This window comes from Cydia amplana, chromosome 12, assembly GCF_948474715.1.
Source record: "Cydia amplana chromosome 12, ilCydAmpl1.1, whole genome shotgun sequence".
NCBI classification, from domain to species: domain Eukaryota; kingdom Metazoa; phylum Arthropoda; class Insecta; order Lepidoptera; family Tortricidae; genus Cydia; species Cydia amplana.
The window spans coordinates 12,566,430-12,586,580 of record NC_086080.1 but is presented as its reverse complement, the minus strand read 5'-3'; the positions used below and the strand labels follow the sequence as shown (position 1 = coordinate 12,586,580).

Sequence of the window (20,151 nt, the reverse complement as noted above, 5' to 3'; positions counted from 1 at the left end):
TTTTATTGTAATAAAAATGCGAGTTTCCGGCGTGTTTAGAGTTCTATCAGCTGACCGAAGAAGTGCCGAAATACAAAATACTTTCAAGCCTATAAAAATATTAACGAGTATAGTTTCTTTAAGTTATTCAGGATCAGGTCCTAATACAAGTTGGCAATTATTCTGGATAGTGTTTAAAGCGCTGGCTTCGGCATCAGTTCTAGGGTTTATGACCTTCTACTGTTTTTATATAAAAATTCGCTATCAATACAATGATATTAACCTTTCTATTAAATTAACTGACGCCGTACAAATGTGCTACGATTACAGTCAATACCTAGTGGATTTGTTTTTTGTGTTCAAGTATGGCCGAGAGACATATGCAGAGTATCATAAACATATAATAAATATCGATCAAATTCTCATTACCACCAATTACTCAGCTATTAAAAGAAGACATATTAAATTCATAGCATATTTCATTGTAATTTGGATAATTACTTCAGCGTGTGACTTTGCCGCATGGGCATTAAGCTATGGGACCTTAATTCCAACATTATATGCCACCAGTTACATTTATTTCCTAATCAAGATGTTCAGTACACTTGATCTTATGTCACATGTTATGCACGTAGAATATCGTTTGAAATGTATTGTGTATCAGCTTCAGGAATGCTACTGTGATACTAAGCAGTTTCCAGGAGATTTCAGCGACCCAATTGGTAACAAACTTTGGTTCTATTGTGAAAATCCATCGAAACTTGGCAACGAGACGCAGCCAGTCAGAACATTGGCAGGGAATAACCCTAAAAATATAAAATGGCTGAGTAGATGCTATCTTCTTTTGTGTGAACAGTGTGTCTTCATAAACAGCATGTTTGGGACTAGGGTAAGCATCTAAGTAGCTAATATTAGATACTAAAAATCACAAAGTATCATAGTAGTATAATTTTACTATTAATCTTTGTGTTCTTGTAGATATTACTGAACAGTCTGAGCCTGCTGATAGATATGATACGGTTTACTAACATAGCAGTAAGACTGGTCACCGGATCGCAGGTTTGTATCATTCTATATTCTATACCCTTGAGCCCCTTGCGATCTAGTGAACAACTAAGACGGACTATTAGGTATTGAATAAGAGAGACTAGAGAGAGATAACCTATTTTACAAGATTCACTTTATGTAGTAAGCAAGATTTAGTTTGCATTGAACGTATATGGATTTTGATTCCAGCCCACCAGGTAACTACCCCGCGGCCGCGAACATTTTGCGTGTGGTGACGTGCGCGCTCGTGGTCGGCACGCTGGTGTCGCAGTGCGAGCGCGCGTACAGGCAGCGCGACACCGCACTCGCTGTCATCGACCACATTCTTGTCGGCAAGGAGCCTGGTGAGTGGACTTAGACTGTCAGGTTACTTCTCGAACAGGAGATCGGTGACGTGTAGCCGACATGCTAGTGGCGCAGTGCGAGCGCTCGTACAGGATAACAACGCGCTCCGCGCGCTCGCCATCATCGACCACATGCTAGGCGACAAAAGCCTGGTGATTGGACTGTCAGGTTACTTCTCAAACAGGACATCGGTGACGTGCATGCTGGTGGCGCCTGCGAGCGCGCGTGCAGGCAGCGTTACACCGCGCTCGCCGTGAATCTTGGGATGGGAGGTTGGCTACTTAATCCGAAGAATTAATGCAGGGACTAATTTTTACGAAAGCGACTACCATCTGAGCTTCCAACCCAGAGGGAAATTAAGCTTTATGGTATTAATCCAGTTTCCCGGCGATATTTTCCTTCACCGGCCGGCGATTAGTTACTTGATTATAATTTGGAAATAACTAAGTGCTCGACTTGGCAGAGGCACTGCCGTGTGCCCCCAGATTACATGATATTTCTTACCTATAACATAAATTCCAAAATCCCATTCGTACCTACTAGTCGGGATTCGAAACCACGACCTTCCGTTAAGCCACCAACACTTAATCAAGTTATTTAAGTTATATACGTAGCAGTGGCGGCGCGTCAAACATATCCATAATAGGCATGACGGGGCTAATTTGGCTTACATATTTCATTTACAACTCTGCTCAAACATCCAAAAATAGGCAAGCCGGTGGGAATCGGCTTTTATGGACGCGCCGCCATTACGCAACCTATATGTCTCTATAAAAACATGTTTGAGTACAAACTACAACTTAATTTCAGATGCTGATCTAAGGTCAGAGCTGACCGTACTCCGAGGGCTGATCCAATCACGCCCCATCCAGTTTCATACTGCGTTCTTCTTCCGTCTTGAATATGGCTTTCTCGTGTCCCTAGTTTCCGTTATGGTTACTTACACTATTATTTTAATACAAATTGTTAACTGAGGAAATGTAGTTTTAATAAGTATTTAACTGTAATTTAAAAAAAAACAAGCTACTAAGCGCCATCACTTGCACCATCCCACTAACCCGGGGTTAACCGGTTAACCCTGGAGTTACCATGGTTACAAGTACAATTTGACACTGGGTTAGCGGTTTAACGGGTTAACCCCGGGTTAGTGGGATGGTGTAAGTGGCCCCAGTGCCGGCCCGAGCCCTTGATCAGGGTAGAGCGAAATCGGATTTTGGCGCCCTTCGTTGAAGTTTTCAAACGTATTTTACCCCCCACCTCCTCGCCACACTCGCGTCTTTTAAATAGTGTCCGACCGAAACATGTTTTTTTGCCGAAACCGAAACCGAAGGTTCGGCATTGGCTCTAGTTTCGGCCGAAACCGAAACTTTTGCAGATTTATTAAAATCGTTGAATAAATTTCATTAAACCGCTTTTATACACATATTAAGACTGCGTCGACTATCCAGTGGCGCCATCATTAGGGGAATTGTGTTTTCAAATAAACCAATTAATTTCTGTATACATAAATATTGTTGTCCTACTTGCTCTCCAACTGTTGGTCTTTGTCACATAGTTTAGTTTCATAGTACGAAGTACTATTTCGTATGTTTCGGCCCTTCCGAAAGGTTCGGCCGTTTTTTGTCCGAAACCAAAACTACGGCCGAAACACGATTTTATGGCCGAAACTGGCCGAAACCGAAACCGAAACCGAATCTTCGGTCGGACACTACTTTTAAAACTTTTTTCATTTGCCATTTTGGCGCCCCCCTTGCCATCCGGCGCCTAGAGCGGCCGCTCCACTCGCTCTACCCTAGATCCGGCCCTGAGTGGCCTTAACAGTACTAACTAACGATAGCATTCGAATAATTTGATTAATTAATTACGTACTTTTATTTACTACTTTTCTCTTCGGTTTCAAGTTTAGCAATTTAAGTATAAAAACTTTATAAGTATGTATTAGGAGCTAGGAGCTACACCGACCGTGTGCAAATGTGCCAGGGTCGTGGTACTAATTGGCGATTAGAATAATAATATACATATAGGTAAGGTTCTTACCTAAATGAAATTAGTAGAAAGCAATCGATAAGGCAATTTCTAATGAACTGCGATGTTGACTGAATGATACGTTAGTTATGTCCCGTCGCACCAATCAATATACGGCCGCGATCTAAAAAATTGACGATTTTAAAATAGAAAGTTTATTTGCGTAAAATATGCTAAATGGTGTTAAATTAAATAACAAATGTTAACTGAATATATCCAATTAAACTAACAGTTTATTAGTAAACCGCACTGACCTCACAATTTGCAAATAACGTGCCATATAACGTACTAAATATATATTTCATGATATAAACTCTGTTATACATATAAATATAACTACTTTTACAGTACATCTGGCGCTCCATTACGACACTATGTGCTATATAATAATAAGGACATTATGTAACTACGTCGAAAATTTGAAGGGCCATAATGTACCTATACTGTAAAACTTTGTACGATACACGTGCGAATAGGTAATTCGCACCTGTATCGTATAACTAATATTTAAAAACATCTATATGGACATAAAGAAATGTTTGTACCCAACTCGGTCAAATAAAATGGACTAGGTACCCGTTAAAGTGTCAATCATAAAAAAAAATCGCAAATACACTCCTGGCGTCACCCCGAGTCCCATTGACGGCAACATCGAGTTGAAGAACGTCTTCCTCATTCCTTCTAGACCTGATGTAATCAGCTAATACCTAGCGTAACATATAATTTAACATAGTCCATATGATAGTATTTGTAACCAGATATAATATCTGATGTTTGTTTTATCTCTGTAATACTCAAAAAAGTGCGAAAATTAATTGCACAACCGCTTAGTTGCTAAAAAATAATGATGTTGCGAAATTTAAATGAAATAAATGAGTCAGACCCTAAACATTTCACTCGTAATAATTGTTTTCTCGGTGTAATGGTGTAATGTATTGAAACGTCACGCCGGTTGACTGAACTGAAATACTAAGTAAATGAGGTTGAGCCATAGAAAAAATACACATAACTAGATTAACTAACTAGTAGGTACCTTTTGTCGCCCCGAATGGAGAACTCGCGGTTCGCCAAAAACGGTATACTTAGTGTAGATCTGTATATTTATAGACATTTATTTAATTTTCGACATTGAGATAGAAATACATATATATGTAGAGCAAGCACAATCTCTCAAAAGTCTTTCCGTCCATAGAAAATAATGTCCTGGCAGGTTAAATCCATATATGTACAATTTGAATAAAAATGATGCTAAATAAAACTGGAGTATAAACTTCTCAAAAGTAATATATAGATATGATCAGGGCGTCTACTTGACTCACCGAAAACTGCTGGCAAGGTCATTAATAATAAACATCACCATGACTTATCATTATCAAATTTCATTGACTTAACTATTAAATAGTTAAGTCAATGAAATTTAAATCTAAAATTACGTATACAAATTTTGTAATTTTAGGTGATAATGATAAGATGTCGGTCAGAAGCAGAAAGGATGCTGACTAGTAATGTACCGATTATGGGGTTGGGCAACTAGCCGACTAAACGTGGCATTCGCCTAGCCTGCAGCAGACGGTGTGTGGTCAAGTAGACCAGGGGGCCTAGCCAATTATTTGCGCTACGATAACATGATATAATATTTAATATGTTTTGTATTGAAATCAAACAAAATTAGCTAGTTCTGATTTATGGTACCACCAACGGAAAATTTGCGGAACCATGCAATGTCAATACAAAAAAGGTTTAGCAACGGTGGTGTTCGTATACATGTATGAATTTCAGAGGCGTCTATTTCGGTAGCAGCAGCGCGTATTTTGGCAGTATCTTGTAAATCTACACACGTCCTGCGCGCATAAAGTTCGTTTTGCATGATATATTGATATATTTATCGGTTTTGTTATATTAAATGGCTAATTCGCTAATGCAGAGATATGGGCTTTCCGTGTTTAAGATAATATGTAAGCATAAACGGGATATACGTACACACTTCAGATATTTATCATATAATGGCAGGTGATACCGATATCGCATAGTTGTGATTGGGACGCCACGGACGCGGCGCTTAGTTTTTTAATATATTGTATTCACTTTTTTATATTTACGTGTCATATAGTTTTAGCTGCATAATATATCGATAAATGAGCAATAACAGTGTTAGTAGTGATTTAATTTGATGTGAAATATAAAAATGAAGCGCTCAGGAACTTATAAATTTGGTGAAGACTCCAGACCCAAACAAAACAAGACAGATCTCTCAAATGTGCAGTTTACAAATGGAAAAGCAGATTCGGAAAAGGAGTAAGTATTGGCACTTGTGGAATTCCATGGTCTCTGCCTACCCCTCCGGGAAATAGGCATGATTATATGTATGTATTCGATATTCTCAATGTCAAAGAACCTTTGCTACTCAAAGTCTACGGTGAATGGCATTATGCATCCCAGAAACAGAAATATTTAAGTACGAGTAAATCAAGTGAGAACTTGAGAAGTGTCTTTTTATTTCCATATGAAAACCATACAAAAATAGGCCCTTTTGGAAACAGTCCTCTAGTGTTAGTGTTTCTGTTTTCAGCCAGTCACACGTTTATGTCATTTCAATGCATTCCTTCCTATCAAGATAATGTAAGATATTTCCAGTCTCAATGGGCTCTTCATTTAAACTAGTTAAAAACAATTGATGATACTCAAGCTCTATGTCTTGTATTATTTATGTTTTATACATGGTACCTAAATTCAAATGCAACACTATACAAACAATCTGCCGCACTGCCCACACTACCAACAGAGTTATTGTGACAAAGTTTCAAATCGTGTATAACCTAACGCCTAAACTTGTCGTAAGTAGTTGTGTCAACAGCGCAAATCGATTTTTTGAACTTTAGCGCGCAAAATTAGAATGAAGTAAAAGTAAAAGAAAGAAAATACTGGATTTTATTCCTTTTTTTCAGTGCACCTGACATCGAAGTAAAAGAAGATGTACCTAGCATATCGTTTTTCACATTGGTAAGTTTTTTATTGTTTTGAGCACGATAAATAAATAACTTAACAAAAAATAAGAGATGCTTCAAAATTGCGAATGGATGGGCGCCATCGCTGATTTCTCTGGCCGTCTTTTAGCTTCCTTACAAGACAGTGCTTGACGGATATCCAGTCCAACATCGATAGGCTGTAGATGATATTTTTCGCTATTTATTTTCAGTATCGATTCGCGACCACAAAAGACAAAGTCTTCATATTTCTGGCGATAATATGTTCAATGCTGGCCGGCACCACGACGCCCTTCAACACATTGCTGTTCTCTTCCTTGCTCCAAAGCATGGTGGACTACGGTATTTCAGTAATGATGGGTGCCCCTGGTGACGACGCTTTTCTCAAAGCGATCCGGGACTTTGCCATATACAACTGTTCTTTGGGCGTGGCACTTGTGATCCTATCCTATGCTGCTACAGTTCTAATGAACATAGCCGCTTATAATCAGGTAATTATCAAACATTTTACGCTGATCTTGAAGGTGTCTGCTCTTTCTGGAGACTCGAAATATTGATTTAAGCGCAAATCCATCTCAAGATATTAAAACGCCATCCGAAAGTAGTTCAGAATGTCAGGAGTCATTAATGGAGATACATTTCAATGGAGTTAATAAGATAAGCCCCTTTTAACCGCCCTTTAATTGCAGGTCTTCAAAATGCGACAGGAATACTTGAAAGCAGCATTAAATCAAGATTTTGAATATTTCGATACCCATCAAACCGGGGATTTCGCTTCTAAAATGTCCGAGTAAGTGTTGCGAAGACAATCGTAAATACTAATAAAATGATTAGAACCCTGACCAGCCTTTACCAATTATTATATATTTGTTTTCAGCGATGTGGTAAAAGTGGAAGACGGTATGGGAGAGAAATTGGGCACATTTATATTCTTTCAATCGGCTTTCATCAGTTGTATAACTATGGCTTTAATAAAGGGTTGGAAACTAGCACTGCTGTGTTTGATATCTTTCCCAGTGACGCTGTTTCTCGTCGGACTTGCCGGATTGGTAAATACAAAAGTTGATTATATATATCTAATTTTGAAGGGGCGACCAAACTGGTACGTCGACTTTTCGCAGCGTAATTTTTTGCGTTACCTGCTATGTCAAGTTTCAGTGTGGTCGGTCATACTTGGGTACAATTTATACCTACTAGCCTGGTAAAATACTTTATAAAACAACAGGATTAATCGACACTATAACATTGCAGATATCTTCTAATTTATCCAAGAAGGAAGCTAAAGCATCAGGTAAAGCAGGATCTATAGCCGAAGAAGTGATCAGTGCAGTCCGCACGGTTTACGCGTTTAGTGGACAGCAAAAAGAAATAGAAAGATATCAAGGGCACTTGCAAGATGTAAGAAGTATAAATATTAAGAAAGGTAATATATATGTATTCGCTATGTGCACGACTGGTGCTGCCCTCATTTTCTCGGACTTTCTACATTAAATCTTATGGAGTAAAATTAGTTCAAGCGGCTGCCGCTAGTACTAATGTCAGACATTCCAAAAGATTACCTGTTTGTGACGATCAACGCCACTTCCCCCTCCACCGACTTCGCACGTTGCCAAATCCAATCCAAAAGGGATTTACATATTGACAACCAATATTATTCATACGAGGTAATAGTAAAAACGTAGGTACCTAATTAGTTAACAGTCACAATACATGCATGGTGAGTAAATAGGTAATAATTTTATCAGTTACTAGTCATTAAGAAACAATGGGTTTTCCTAGAGTTATTCAAAAATCACGAGTTGAATTCACTAATTAATAAATGCCTCTTTACTAAAAGGCATAATTCAACTGTTTTCCCGTTATTTTATTATGTTGAAAGAGTAGAAAAGGAATAGATACATGGCATAGGCATTATTATGTTGTAGGTTTGAATTTTTTTTGTTACGAATCACGATTGACAAAATTAACTACCTATCAGTAATTAACTAAGTAATACCTAGTTCAATAATCTTTGTAACACAGATGCAGGTTCATAATCCACTCCAATTCACCCCACAGAAAGATTCCGATTAATTACATACTTGCATAGGGATAAACTGTCCAAACATAATTAAAGGACCAATGTAAGTTGAGTACCGAGTACCTTAATACCTACTCTAGAGTTAGAGAAGATTCGCTGCCTGAATTTAGCTCTTGGTGCCAATACAACATGCCTTATGATATGTCGTATTGATTGTTTGTTTTGAGTTATGTTGTATTTAAGTGTGTATTATGTTATGTTTTGGCCGCGAGCGGTGTTCATAGTAGTGCGAGTAAACTAAAAGGAAATAATTTAATATTAATAAGTTAAAATATAAAACGAGCACTCCTTGCAGGGTTATTCAACGGCATGGCAATGGGAACACTGTTCTTCTGCATTTTCTGCGCATATGCTCTATCGTTCTGGTTCGGTTATAAACTTCTTTCGGACCCTGAGGAGAACTATGATGTGGAAACTATGATTGCTGTAAGTTCTTTACGACGCACACATACTTTATCATCTTTGTTTTAATACACGTATTATAAATTAAAATCATTTCCGCTCAGGTATTTTTCGGTGTCATGATGGGATCAGCCAATTTCGGTATATCGTCGACTCTGATGGAAGTATTCGGGATAGCAAAAGGTGCCGGCGCGCAGATCTTCTTTGTGATCGACAATGTGCCTTCGATCAACCCACTGCTGAACCGCGGTGTCACCCCCAGTTCCATTGAAGGCAACATCGAGTTGAAGAACGTCTTCTTCCACTATCCTTCAAGACCTGATGTCCCAGTGAGTAATATTTAGTATGATCATCATTATTAGTCAATTAAAACCCGCAACGTTTCCAAAATAAAAGTCTCGAGTCAATAATTGGGTCAGTAGTGTCAGTACCGACACTACTGACAATAGAGAAATTCCTACATCAATTTCCTTACTTAATAAATAATAAGTCATACTTCACTGTATTACTCTTCATCAACATCAATCAATCACCACATCGGCAACATCACTCTTAATAAAGATTAACGGCACTTAACTCTTCAATTTAACTACATTTATTTTAGACATTTATTTTTATAACTGACTCTGGGTCAGGTTCAGATAACATGAATTAAAACAATTAGATATTCTGACATTATTACGTTAATTGTAACAAAGGTATCAATAGATATAACACGAAGACAACAACACAAGCAGACTTCAAAGCCACTGATAGCTTTAACTATCATTGTTCGTTTCAAGGGCGGACTTTGCGTTATCAGTTATCACTATTCATAATCCTACGGTTTGTTGTATCTATGCTCTAAGAATATATAAAAACGTGCTAGATTCGATATCACTATACTGATATAATTAAACAATAATGTTTGGAGAAATGCATGAATCAGGCACAAAAAATTCTGCTCGTAATAAATTTGCTGCCTAAATCAGATTAGGGTTTATTCATATATCATAATAAATATTGCTGTTTCATCATTATTGGTCTTGTGGAGGTGATAACATGCTAAATAATCCTGTTCTGCTATCACGCATCATGAACATGACCTCATACAGGTGCATAGGTAGGTACTAGGTACTTGCACAAACGCAGAATATATAGCCTGGTATACTCCGACATCTATCCAGGATAAGGTATAGAAAAACTTATTTTATACGGAAATATGAGATGCTTTCCACTAACCTTCTACAACACTACATTCAAGGTGCTGAAGGGGGTAGACCTCAGAGTAAAAAGAGGTCAGTCAGTGGCGCTCGTCGGGCACTCAGGCTGTGGCAAGTCTACCATCATCCAACTCTTATCCAGATACTATGACGTCATCGACGGAAGCGTAAGTAGTGTGACTAACATACTTCTGCATAACATTGATAGCGTACTGTTTCCCAGTAATATATCAAGTGAGATCGCCTTGAAATTAAGTTGGTTGCTTGGTAGAAGAACTTTTCAGTTATTTCCTGTATTCGCAATCTCCTTTACCTCTTTCAACGACAGCAGGGCAACAGAATTTTCCTCACCTTCAGAATCCAAGGACTGGGTTTTTTCCGCTTCTTCTTCCTTTTATTTTGCCCTCCATTGTAGACTCAAAGTCAAATGTCCCATATTTGTTTATTAATAGCATTCAAGCACTGATCCTCCTAATGCCAAACGAGATCTTGGCGTGAGCAATTGAGCATCCTCCAAATATGTACCAATATGTTAATTGTCTTGTTTATACCCAAATTGAACATAATTTTCAGGTGCGTGTTGACGGACATGACGTACGAGAGTTGTCAGTGCGGTGGCTGCGTGCGCAGATCGGGCTGGTGGGCCAAGAACCTGTGCTGTTCAACACGACCGTCCGCGAAAACATCCGTTACGGCCGAGAGGACGCCTCCGACGCCGATATAGAGGCTGCCGCAAAGCAGGCCAACGCGCACCAGTTTATTTTGAAGCTTCCCAAGGTTTTCATTTGCACTGGACATTTACTCGACGTTTATCCCGTCTACAATGGCATATTTACCCCATCAAACCTATACCCATAATTTACATCCACTCCAGAAGTGTCGATACGACGACTGATAGTCTGTCAAGTATGTATAGCGTTCGTTGACTTTAGCAACAAGCCCACAGTAAGTGTGTCGTTAATAATTAATCTAATTCTATTTAATTTAGGAAGCGCCCTTAACAATAGTACAGTATTAAGCCGCAGAGTTAAGTGACCCCAGGCATAGATATTTGTCTGCAGGGGGCCCAGGGGGGTCATTTTAACTCTGCAGCTTACTGGACATAGGTAGTCTCGGGCAAGATGCAAGGCTCACTAAAATACATGGACGACTTGACTGCGCCCTTTTTTGTTAACTTCCTTGCAGCTCGTGGATGTCAGGTTTAACGTAAATGTTCAATATGCCCCCAGCTGATTCCAAATGATTTTAACAAACTGATGTTAAGCTTATTAATGTGCATTAACAGGCCTACGACACGCTGGTCGGAGAACGCGGTGCTTCTATGTCAGGTGGACAAAAGCAGCGTATTGCCATCGCCCGCGCCCTGGTGCGCAACCCTAGCATCTTGCTGTTGGATGAGGCCACCAGCGCTCTTGACACTTCGTCAGAAGCGAAAGTACAAAAGGCACTCGATAAGGTACCAAATTTTCATTAATTATGATAACTTTCAGAATCTAAAAGAGTAAAGACATCGAGATGATTTCAATTAGCACAAAACTAATAGAGTTGCTCTGTTTCCGCAATAGAGTTGAATTGTAGAATTGATTGGATTATAGACCAGACACTCGCGATATGACCAAAGAAACTGTCACCGACAAAATGTATTATTTTAACAGGCCCAGGAAGGACGTACTACAATTGTCGTAGCACACAGATTGTCAACAATACGGAACGCTGATGTAATATATGTGTTCAAGAGTGGAGTGGTCGTAGAGACAGGAAATCATGATGAGCTAATGAGAAGCAAAGGACACTATTACGACATGGTTATGCTGCAAACATTCCCAGGCGCTGAAGAATCAGGTAGTTTAGGAAAATGAATAAACGAACTTATTTTGATTTTTTATCTTATCAATGGTTGTGTTAAATTTGGTATTTATCAAAATTGCAATTTTCTAGGTGATAAGCGGCCATCATTAACTCGAGAGATTTCTGTCAGAAGTGAAAAGGATGAAGACGATTTTATTCCAATGAATACTGAGGTAGTTGTAGCTACTATTGTTTTGGAATTTAATGCAATGAGACGTTGGTCCGAAGCATGCTCTAAATAATCAAATTCAATCAGGAAGATAAGGGTGCGTAGGACACATAAGATGGTACAATACTGTTAAAAAACCGGTAGGTGGCGACATACCTACACCGCGCGGATTTTTTCCATTGCCTAAGTTTTTCTGCAGTAAGCAAACTAAACCGGAAAAAAGAAGTGGGAACAAAGTGAAAGACTCAGTAAAACTCTTTGCAAACGTTATCACCCATAAATTTTACGATATCAGCAGCTTTCTTTCATGATTAAAAAATAATGTATTACTTCACCAAATCCGTTTTGTTTCCAGACTCCTGACGCTAAAGATGAGGCCAATGACATTTCATTCCTGCAAGTCCTCAAGCTAAACAAGCCAGAATGGAAATCCATCACTGCTGCCAGTCTCTGTTCTCTGATAAGCGGATTTGCGATGCCCATGCTTGCTGTTATTTTAGGAGATTTCATTGGTGTAAGATATATGTTTTCTAGTAGTTTATTTATTTTCCATGTTTCGAAGTAACGCATGTCTCAAGTGAGCCGTCTTCTTACAGATTCTATCCCACCCAGATCCAGATGTAGTCCAGGCAGAAGTCCGGAGATATGCACTCATTTTCGTAGGAATTGGTGTCTTCTCGGGAATTGCGAACTTTATACAAGTAAGTGTTCACTCTCTAACTTCTAGTGATTTTCAATAGGTAAAGGTACCCTCATAATTATTTTTCATTTGCCTTTCTTATCCTTTAACTCGTTTGCTTGAGGTCATAGCAGCGGATCATTTTCTTCCATAACTTTCCGTCTTTACAACTCTTTCTTTTTTATAATGTCGGACCCCGACCAGTTCGTTAATGGTATTTCGAGGAAGCAATTAACACTTATTTGCTGACATTACCTTTTGTAATATAACATTACTGATTTATTGTAATACATTACTTACTCACATTACTCTTTGGAAGGTATTCTTGTACGGCGTAGCTGGTGAACACCTGACAGAGCGACTACGTCGTATGCTGTTTGGAAAGCTGTTGCAGCAAGAGATCGCGTTTTACGACGACAAGGACAACTCCACGGGCGCTCTCTGCGCTCGCCTGGCTGGCGAGGCAGCTTCAGTGCAAGGAGTAAGTTTTTTATTCCACGAAAAGCTACAGTTATGTTCTTTGTTGTCTATGGAGAGACACTTGCCGCTTCAGGATTCTTTTCTGCACGGGTGCGAGTCTTTAGGTACTTTATTTTATGTAAGTCAGGAATGTGTGGATTACGAATCGACCCTCGGCGATAACATAGCACATTCTTCAGAACCTCTGTCGACAGTGTCGATCTTACTAGTGAACCACAAATTTAAAAAAACTTAATAGATTCGCACAAAATCAATTAATATTTTTATTTCGATGATTTCATTCCGAATCACTCGTATACCTTGATCATAATAAGAGTATCTTATTTGTTTTCAGGCCACGGGCCAAAGAATTGGCACAGTCCTATCGGCCATTGGTACCTTTGGGTTCGCTCTAGTCCTTTCTCTTATATATGAATGGAGGGTTGGATTGGTCGCGTTAACTTTCGTGCCAATTATGGTCGCAATCTTATATAAGGAAGGAAGAATGGTCAGTGCGCAATCGTTTGGGGCAGCTAAAACCATGGAATCCAGTTCTAAGGTGAGTACGCAAAGCTCTTTACTTTTGACTAATGTACGTACAGTGTTGATAAGTCTCAGAGTAACCAAGAGGGCCCAACCCATAAACTTCATCCAGGTTATGTTAGCTTTCTGACATTAGAAAAGAAACATTGTCAAAGATTTGATAGCTTGAAACATATGTATAGGTAGTCTTTCAGTCTCAGCCGAATCATATTCGATACAGAGCATAAGAGATCAAAAATTTATTAACAATTTCAGATAGCTGTAGAAGCAGTTGCAAACGTCCGAACAGTGGCCTCACTTGGTAGAGAAGAACAATTCGTTGCGGAATACAGTGTCAAGCTATTGCCTGGCTTAGCCCTCGCCAAGAAAGCTACACACTATCGGGGCATCGTCTTTGGTCTCTCCAGAGGACTGTTTAATTTCGTTTACGCTGCGGCCATGTATTATGGTGGAACTCTCATTGTATATGACCAAGTTGGTTATGATGTTGTTTTGAAGTAAGTAAGAAACGTAAGCACGTTTTTAAGCATCATATTGTATTTTTCACCTTTTTAGTTATCTCTCTTAGGGCTCAATCAAGGGTCCTGATCGAAAATTATGTAGATCTATGTCGGGGAAGGAAAATTTAAAAATATGAGGGTTCCATAACCCTCATATTTTTTAAATATTGCTTAAAATGACAAAAATCGTTTGATAAATTACCCCTTAACAAACAAATATTGGTATCAAAGTACCTACATATTAACTAACATTATATATTTCTGTAGATCGGCACAGGCGTTACTTATGGGTGCGTCCTCGGCGGCACAAGCATTTGCATTTGCTCCCAACTTCCAAAAGGGAATCAAAGCTGCTGGTCGTATTATTGTACTGCTGAACAGAGAATCCAAAATCAGGGATCCAGATCAACCCGCGGTTAAGGATTTCGTAAGTGTACTACCTATCCCTATTCACACAATGGGGTTTAAAATAAGAAGGGTAGGCTGTTCTCAAGACGACTTTTGCGCTTAATCTACCACATCATGCCAGTTCTTGAATTAAAGAACAACTTGCCAACATTTGTGCAGTTCGAAACAAACGGGCACAATAACGCGGCAGTTACCGATTTGCGATGCCTTTGAATTTTCAACCACTTTGAGAATCCGAACACCCATGCACAGCATCAACGACCTTTGTTTAGAACTATTGGAAGAGATGCTTTCAAAAACACGAACGGGCAGATTGAAATTACCACCTCCTTAAATTAAGTATCGTATATTCATAAAAAAGTGTCTTTCCCACAGAGAGGAACTGGTGAATCCAGCTTACAAGGTGTGTTCTTCAAATATCCCACACGGCCTATGATAAGCGTCCTCAACGACTTAAACCTTGAAATAGAGAAGGGCAAGACCGTCGCCCTGGTAGGCGCCAGTGGTTGCGGAAAGAGCACTGTCATACAACTGCTCGAAAGATACTACGATCCTAATGAAGGCCTAGTGGTGAGTTGTATTTATTTTATAGTCATGGTGGAGATCCCAAGAAACAGACTGCCTACCGCGAAACGCTAAAATCGAATCTTCGTTATCTGCCTCTCTAGCACTCTTGCATATTAAATTAAAACTATATATAGAGAGAGACTTAAAGCAATCTGGCGATTAAAAAATAAAAGGACATTACGAATTAGAAATATCGTTTATTCTAGGCTCAAGATGGCGTGCCTCTAACAAAAATTCGTCTCCATGAAGCCAGAAGGACCATCGGTTTTGTGCAGCAGGAGCCTATTCTATTCGACCGCACGATTGGCGAGAACATCGCTTACGGGGACAATGCGCACAAACCGAGCCGAGACGAAATCGAAGCCGCTGCTAAACAAGCCAATATTCATAATTTCATTACATCTCTACCATTGGTGAGTTAAGCAGTTTATTTTATTATTAGTTCACGTTTACTTATCTGTATAGGGTTTGTAAAGTATCTGGATGATAGTTCGCTATGACGGGCAGGTTACAGGTGCCTGACTGGTTTTCACTTTAAAACATAAGTTAAAGAAAAATAAAAATGAGAAAGAGGTTCAAACTTCTTAGTAAGTACTCTCGAAAGTTTAATGGTTAGTTTCGATCTTCGTATCTCATTTTATATTTTAAAAAGTAGAAGTAGAGTTTCTTTTTAAATATTAAGGACAAATACAGGCACTGAATTACCTTTTTTTTCAAGGGTTACGATACAAATATCGGCTCAAAAGGTACTCAGTTATCTGGAGGACAGAAGCAAAGAGTGGCCATCGCAAGAGCGTTGATAAGGAAACCACAAATGCTACTGCTCGATGAAGCTACCAGCGCACTTGACACGGAGAGTGAAAAGGTATGTTTAATGATTATACGGATACAAGTCCTATTTTAAATACTTGAGACTTCCATGCGTAAGTTGTGTCATATAAATATCAGTGTACCGTAGTGTAACTTTAAGTTAGGTCACCGGTTCCTGTTTGCTTGTTTACATTCTTAAAAATACCTGACCATTCAAAGTGAGCACCAAACCAGTGACAGGCCACGTCAACGGTCAACGTCTGCAGGTAATAAGGAGGAAGGCTGGTAACCACGCCTACAATATTATGCATGTACGACCACAGAATAAATAATAGTACTAGGTGGCGACAGCGCCACGCGCGGCTTATGGCTTTCCCCAAAATTGGGGCCGAACGGATGTACTTTTAGCTACCTGTAGCAAAGCGACGAAATCGCGGAGTGAGACACGCCTGGTACGACTTTAAAATTTTTACTCATCAGCAATATTATGTTATCAGGTAGTGCAAGAGGCCTTGGACTTGGCGAAGGCCGGGCGCACGTGCGTGATGATTGCGCACCGCCTGAGCACGGTGCGGGACGCCGACGCCATATGCGTCGTGCACGAGGGACGCGTCGCCGAGCGCGGCACGCACCAGGAGCTCATGGACCTCAGGAAACTGTACTACAACCTCAACCGGCGTGGATATTCATAGGGAATCTAATAGAAGATCCGTTAGAATGTGTATAGTGTGTGTTATTTAGAGTCGGTTGCACTCTTGCACCATCGTTAAAGTGTACGCTAAATTTTTATTGTTTTAGACGCTTCATAGTTCAGTGCTGAGTGACGTTTGCAACCCGCCAATTTGGAGCCTAGAGCCTGTAGAGAAATTTCTTTTTGGTGTCAGTGGTGATTTTTATGTTGTTATTTCTTTAAAGTAAAACACTGTGGGCACCCAGGCATTGATGTCTTAAAAAATATGATTTTACTAGAAAAAAAATAAGGGACTGAGACTTTGTTTAGTTGTGAAATTTAAAATAGGGAATTTTAGGAATTATGTCTCATCATGAGTTTCATGAGATTTTGGATGGTAAGAATTTTCATGATTCTTCAGATTTAGTCCAAACGCAATTTGGTACTTAAGTAATCTATTTTGGCGCAATTTCATTCTCACTCGAAAAAGGCAATACACTGTCTCGTTTATTAGTTTCAATATTGACCTAAACTATTTTTTCTACTCATATGTCTCATACTACTATTATAACTACTTCTGCTAAATACTTAAGTTTGAATTTTATTGGTGTACTGAAACACTCATCCTACTTAATTTATTATGTCAGTAAATACTAAGTTGAGTTAAAAATCAAAATTATTTATTTTGTACTTATAATGAAGACAATTTTTACATTCAAATAAAAACCTTACCAAATTCATGAATGTTCCTTTTCAAGTTGTAGTAACCATTCCTTTCTGTCAACTCCACTGTTAAAGCCCCCTTTAGTTGTAGATCCAACCAGACGGTGACAGGGCACCACCACCAGGTGCGAGTTGGCTCCGCAGGCCGCGCCTACAGCCCTGGCGTGGCTGCCTGGCCGTCCCATGGCTTTAGCCAGGTCACCGTAAGACATTGTTGATGCATATGGAAGCTCTAACAGCTTGTTCCATACCTCCTGTAATATTTTGGTTCAAATTTGTAACATGAAATGAATATATAAGGGATCATCCATTAATTACGTCACACGAATTACTAGGTTTTTTTACCCCTCCCCCTCCTTGTCACACTTGGTCACATTTTGCAAACCCCTCCCCCCCTGGTGTGATGTCACATTTTAGGCAATTTTGTTTTCAACAAAAACGACAATATTAATTCGGCATTATTTTTTTAATAAAAATTTTTTCGGTTACTGATGAAGTTAAAGTGACATCACAATGCTTGTGACTCCCCCCTCCCCCATGTCACAACATGTCACATTTTCTTGACCCCCTCCCTCCCCCTAAACGTGTGACGTAATTAATGGATGACCCCTAAGTTATTTTCTTTGTGGTCAATAACTTTAGCTATATTTGACGCTATAGCTTTATTTGACGATCATAAGCGCATTGTAATTATTCCTACTTGAATAAACTAAATTTTATCTTTATCTACCGAGAATTCTATCTTTATCACTTCGACTACCGAGAACCCGCCTGGTGGGCGCTCGTGAACTTTGCTCAGATGCCGGACAACCTGGGCACTGGGTTGTTTTATACACAGCTATAGACGACCAGTTTCTGGGGTAGTGCGCCGTTTTTTGTCTGGTAGTGAATGTGTTAAACATGTAATATATTAAATTGAACATAAATTTAATGGCCTCCTAGCCTAGTTGATAGTGACCCTCTCCCTATGAAGCAGGAGGGTTTGAATATTAGTGTTTAAATTTTTCCTATAATATTTATTCATTAAAAAAAAACAATTTAAGTGAAAACCTAGGCCAGAACAAATGTAAACAAACCTTCTGAAAATCAGAGCCATAAGTTTTTATAGGCACTGAGAACTTCTTTAAATCACCATTCAAATAAGCCTTGAGTTCCTCTTCAAACTGATTCAAAATACCGTTCTTCTCTTGCTTAAAATTACACGACAGTTCATCACTAAGAGTTTTGAAACCTTTTTCGAACACTTTTGAATCCTCGAAAGTGACAACATACAAGAGTTCATTATCTGCAGCTGCAATTACTTCACCCACTGGAGATTCAAATACACACACGTAAACAGTTTTTTTGGACGATTTCTTTGAGTATTTATCGAGGAAACTGAAATTAGGCATAGTGTGATATTATTTTCACCGCTAAGCACCAATTTGAATCACTGATCTGGCGAGTATCTTGTTGACACGACACAATTAATGTATTTGAATTCATAAAGAGCGATATTATTATTATAGTTTTGTTAGAATGGTTTGATACTTGATACTATAATATACCTGTTCAACTTATAACGGTAACTCAAAATAAATCACCATTAAATCATAAATAAAACAACAGCGCGCGCAATGCGAGTGACAGTGACACTGACACTTGACAGCCCTGCGTTCAGTTCAACTATAGTCGGATTATTCCTATTTGCATTATTTGACACATGTCACTCACAACAGCAATACAACGTAAAATGTCTTGCACATCGAAATCACAAAGGAAGACAATTGCACTGCAAATGTTTACGTTCTACGTCTTTATTTATTTATTTAGGGTTTTCCGAACACCACCGTTATGAATCGGTAGTCGTCTAAGTAAATCGATATAAATATTTCATTTTAGGTCGCAACAAAGCATTATTAAATTTATTATATTTTCTTATTATTATTTATTAACCATATAATAGCTAGCTTTATTTAAATCTCAAATAAAAATTCATTAAACGTCACAATTTGATACCTCAGTCTAGGTGCCATCCAATCGTAATCGCTTGTTGTCACAATCTATTTGGGTTAGTTACATAAATCTATAAACTTCAGTCGTAATGTGTCAAATAATGCAAATACAAATAATCCGACTATAGTCAACTACTCAACTACAACGCAGGGCTAGCATGGTTTCAATTATCGGCGAGATATTAATATTATTTATTTATTTTTTATGTACTTGCGTACTTGGCGCTTTTATTTTATACTTTATCGTGGACGGTAACTATAAATCGGGGACAATATTATTATTATCGACGACCACGACAAAGTATACAAGCGCCTGTATACAGAGTGTCTGTGACTTTGAATCCCATCAAGGGTTGGGGGCTTTACATATTAAGACAGGATCGATATCCAAATCATTCTCATATAACTATATTAAAATTATACCTTATCGTAGCATTCGTAGCCATCCACAGATACGATTTAGAGTCACGACACTCACGACCGTCACGACACAGCAGGTGACCAAAAAGTATGAGATTGTATTGACGTCACCAGGCAGGCCGGCTATGTCTGCCGTATGCTGGTTTACTGTGGACCAAGATAACTAAGGTGTGGGAGCCCCAAGAGTCAAACCAGTGACTTCAGTGAGCCAGCAGACCTCGTCCGCGATGATGGAATAACTTGGACTTCTTTTTAAGAGACTGGCTACAATTAGCAAACACCAAGACGATGGGAAAT

General features: G+C 38.9%; 3 protein-coding genes across 3 annotated transcripts; 2 read left to right on the top strand and 1 right to left on the bottom strand.

The window, feature by feature from the left end:
- Positions 1-2,345, top strand: LOC134653051 (uncharacterized). The gene is made up of 4 exons (XM_063508335.1): positions 1-868; positions 958-1,054; positions 1,221-1,370; positions 2,182-2,345. Exons 1-4 carry the CDS (start codon positions 17-19, stop codon positions 2,343-2,345), a joined length of 1,263 nt encoding a protein of 420 aa, XP_063364405.1. The 5' UTR covers positions 1-16.
- A 2,945-nt stretch (positions 2,346-5,290) lies between these two features.
- LOC134653030 (ATP-dependent translocase ABCB1) lies at positions 5,291-16,739 on the top strand. The gene is made up of 23 exons (XM_063508311.1): positions 5,291-5,691; positions 6,342-6,396; positions 6,593-6,871; positions 7,070-7,170; positions 7,258-7,429; positions 7,632-7,803; positions 8,756-8,886; positions 8,967-9,191; positions 10,106-10,231; positions 10,638-10,841; positions 11,350-11,520; positions 11,720-11,906; positions 12,003-12,085; positions 12,437-12,595; positions 12,678-12,782; positions 13,080-13,241; positions 13,575-13,778; positions 14,018-14,259; positions 14,530-14,689; positions 15,046-15,240; positions 15,444-15,650; positions 15,956-16,102; positions 16,545-16,739. The coding sequence occupies exons 1-23, from the start codon at positions 5,582-5,584 to the stop codon at positions 16,737-16,739; spliced, it is 3,792 nt and encodes a 1,263-aa protein (XP_063364381.1). The 5' UTR covers positions 5,291-5,581.
- Positions 16,740-17,399: 660 nt separating this feature from the next.
- Positions 17,400-18,974, bottom strand: LOC134652619 (methylated-DNA--protein-cysteine methyltransferase). The gene is made up of 2 exons (XM_063507780.1): positions 18,517-18,974; positions 17,400-17,694 (listed from the first exon to the last, which is right to left on the bottom strand). Exons 1-2 carry the CDS (start codon positions 18,829-18,831, stop codon positions 17,455-17,457), a joined length of 555 nt encoding a protein of 184 aa, XP_063363850.1. The 5' UTR covers positions 18,832-18,974; the 3' UTR covers positions 17,400-17,454.
- Between the last annotated feature and the right edge of the window lie 1,177 nt (positions 18,975-20,151).

Excerpts from the sequence above, each read along its gene's own strand:
- LOC134652619 (XM_063507780.1), bottom strand. The coding sequence starts at position 18,831 with ATGCCTAATTTCAGTTTCCTCGATAAATACTCAAAGAAATCGTCCAAA. Across the intron at positions 17,695-18,516 it reads ATGGCTCTGATTTTCAGAAG|GAGGTATGGAACAAGCTGTT; the intron begins GTTTGTTTACAT and ends AAAATATTACAG.
- LOC134653030 (XM_063508311.1), top strand. The coding sequence starts at position 5,582 with ATGAAGCGCTCAGGAACTTATAAATTTGGTGAAGACTCCAGACCCAAA. Across the intron at positions 13,242-13,574 it reads AGGCAGCTTCAGTGCAAGGA|GCCACGGGCCAAAGAATTGG; the intron begins GTAAGTTTTTTA and ends ATTTGTTTTCAG. Across the intron at positions 15,651-15,955 it reads TCATTACATCTCTACCATTG|GGTTACGATACAAATATCGG; the intron begins GTGAGTTAAGCA and ends TTTTTTTTCAAG.
- LOC134653051 (XM_063508335.1), top strand. The coding sequence starts at position 17 with ATGCGAGTTTCCGGCGTGTTTAGAGTTCTATCAGCTGACCGAAGAAGT. Across the intron at positions 869-957 it reads ACAGCATGTTTGGGACTAGG|ATATTACTGAACAGTCTGAG; the intron begins GTAAGCATCTAA and ends GTGTTCTTGTAG. Across the intron at positions 1,371-2,181 it reads TCTTGTCGGCAAGGAGCCTG|ATGCTGATCTAAGGTCAGAG; the intron begins GTGAGTGGACTT and ends ACTTAATTTCAG.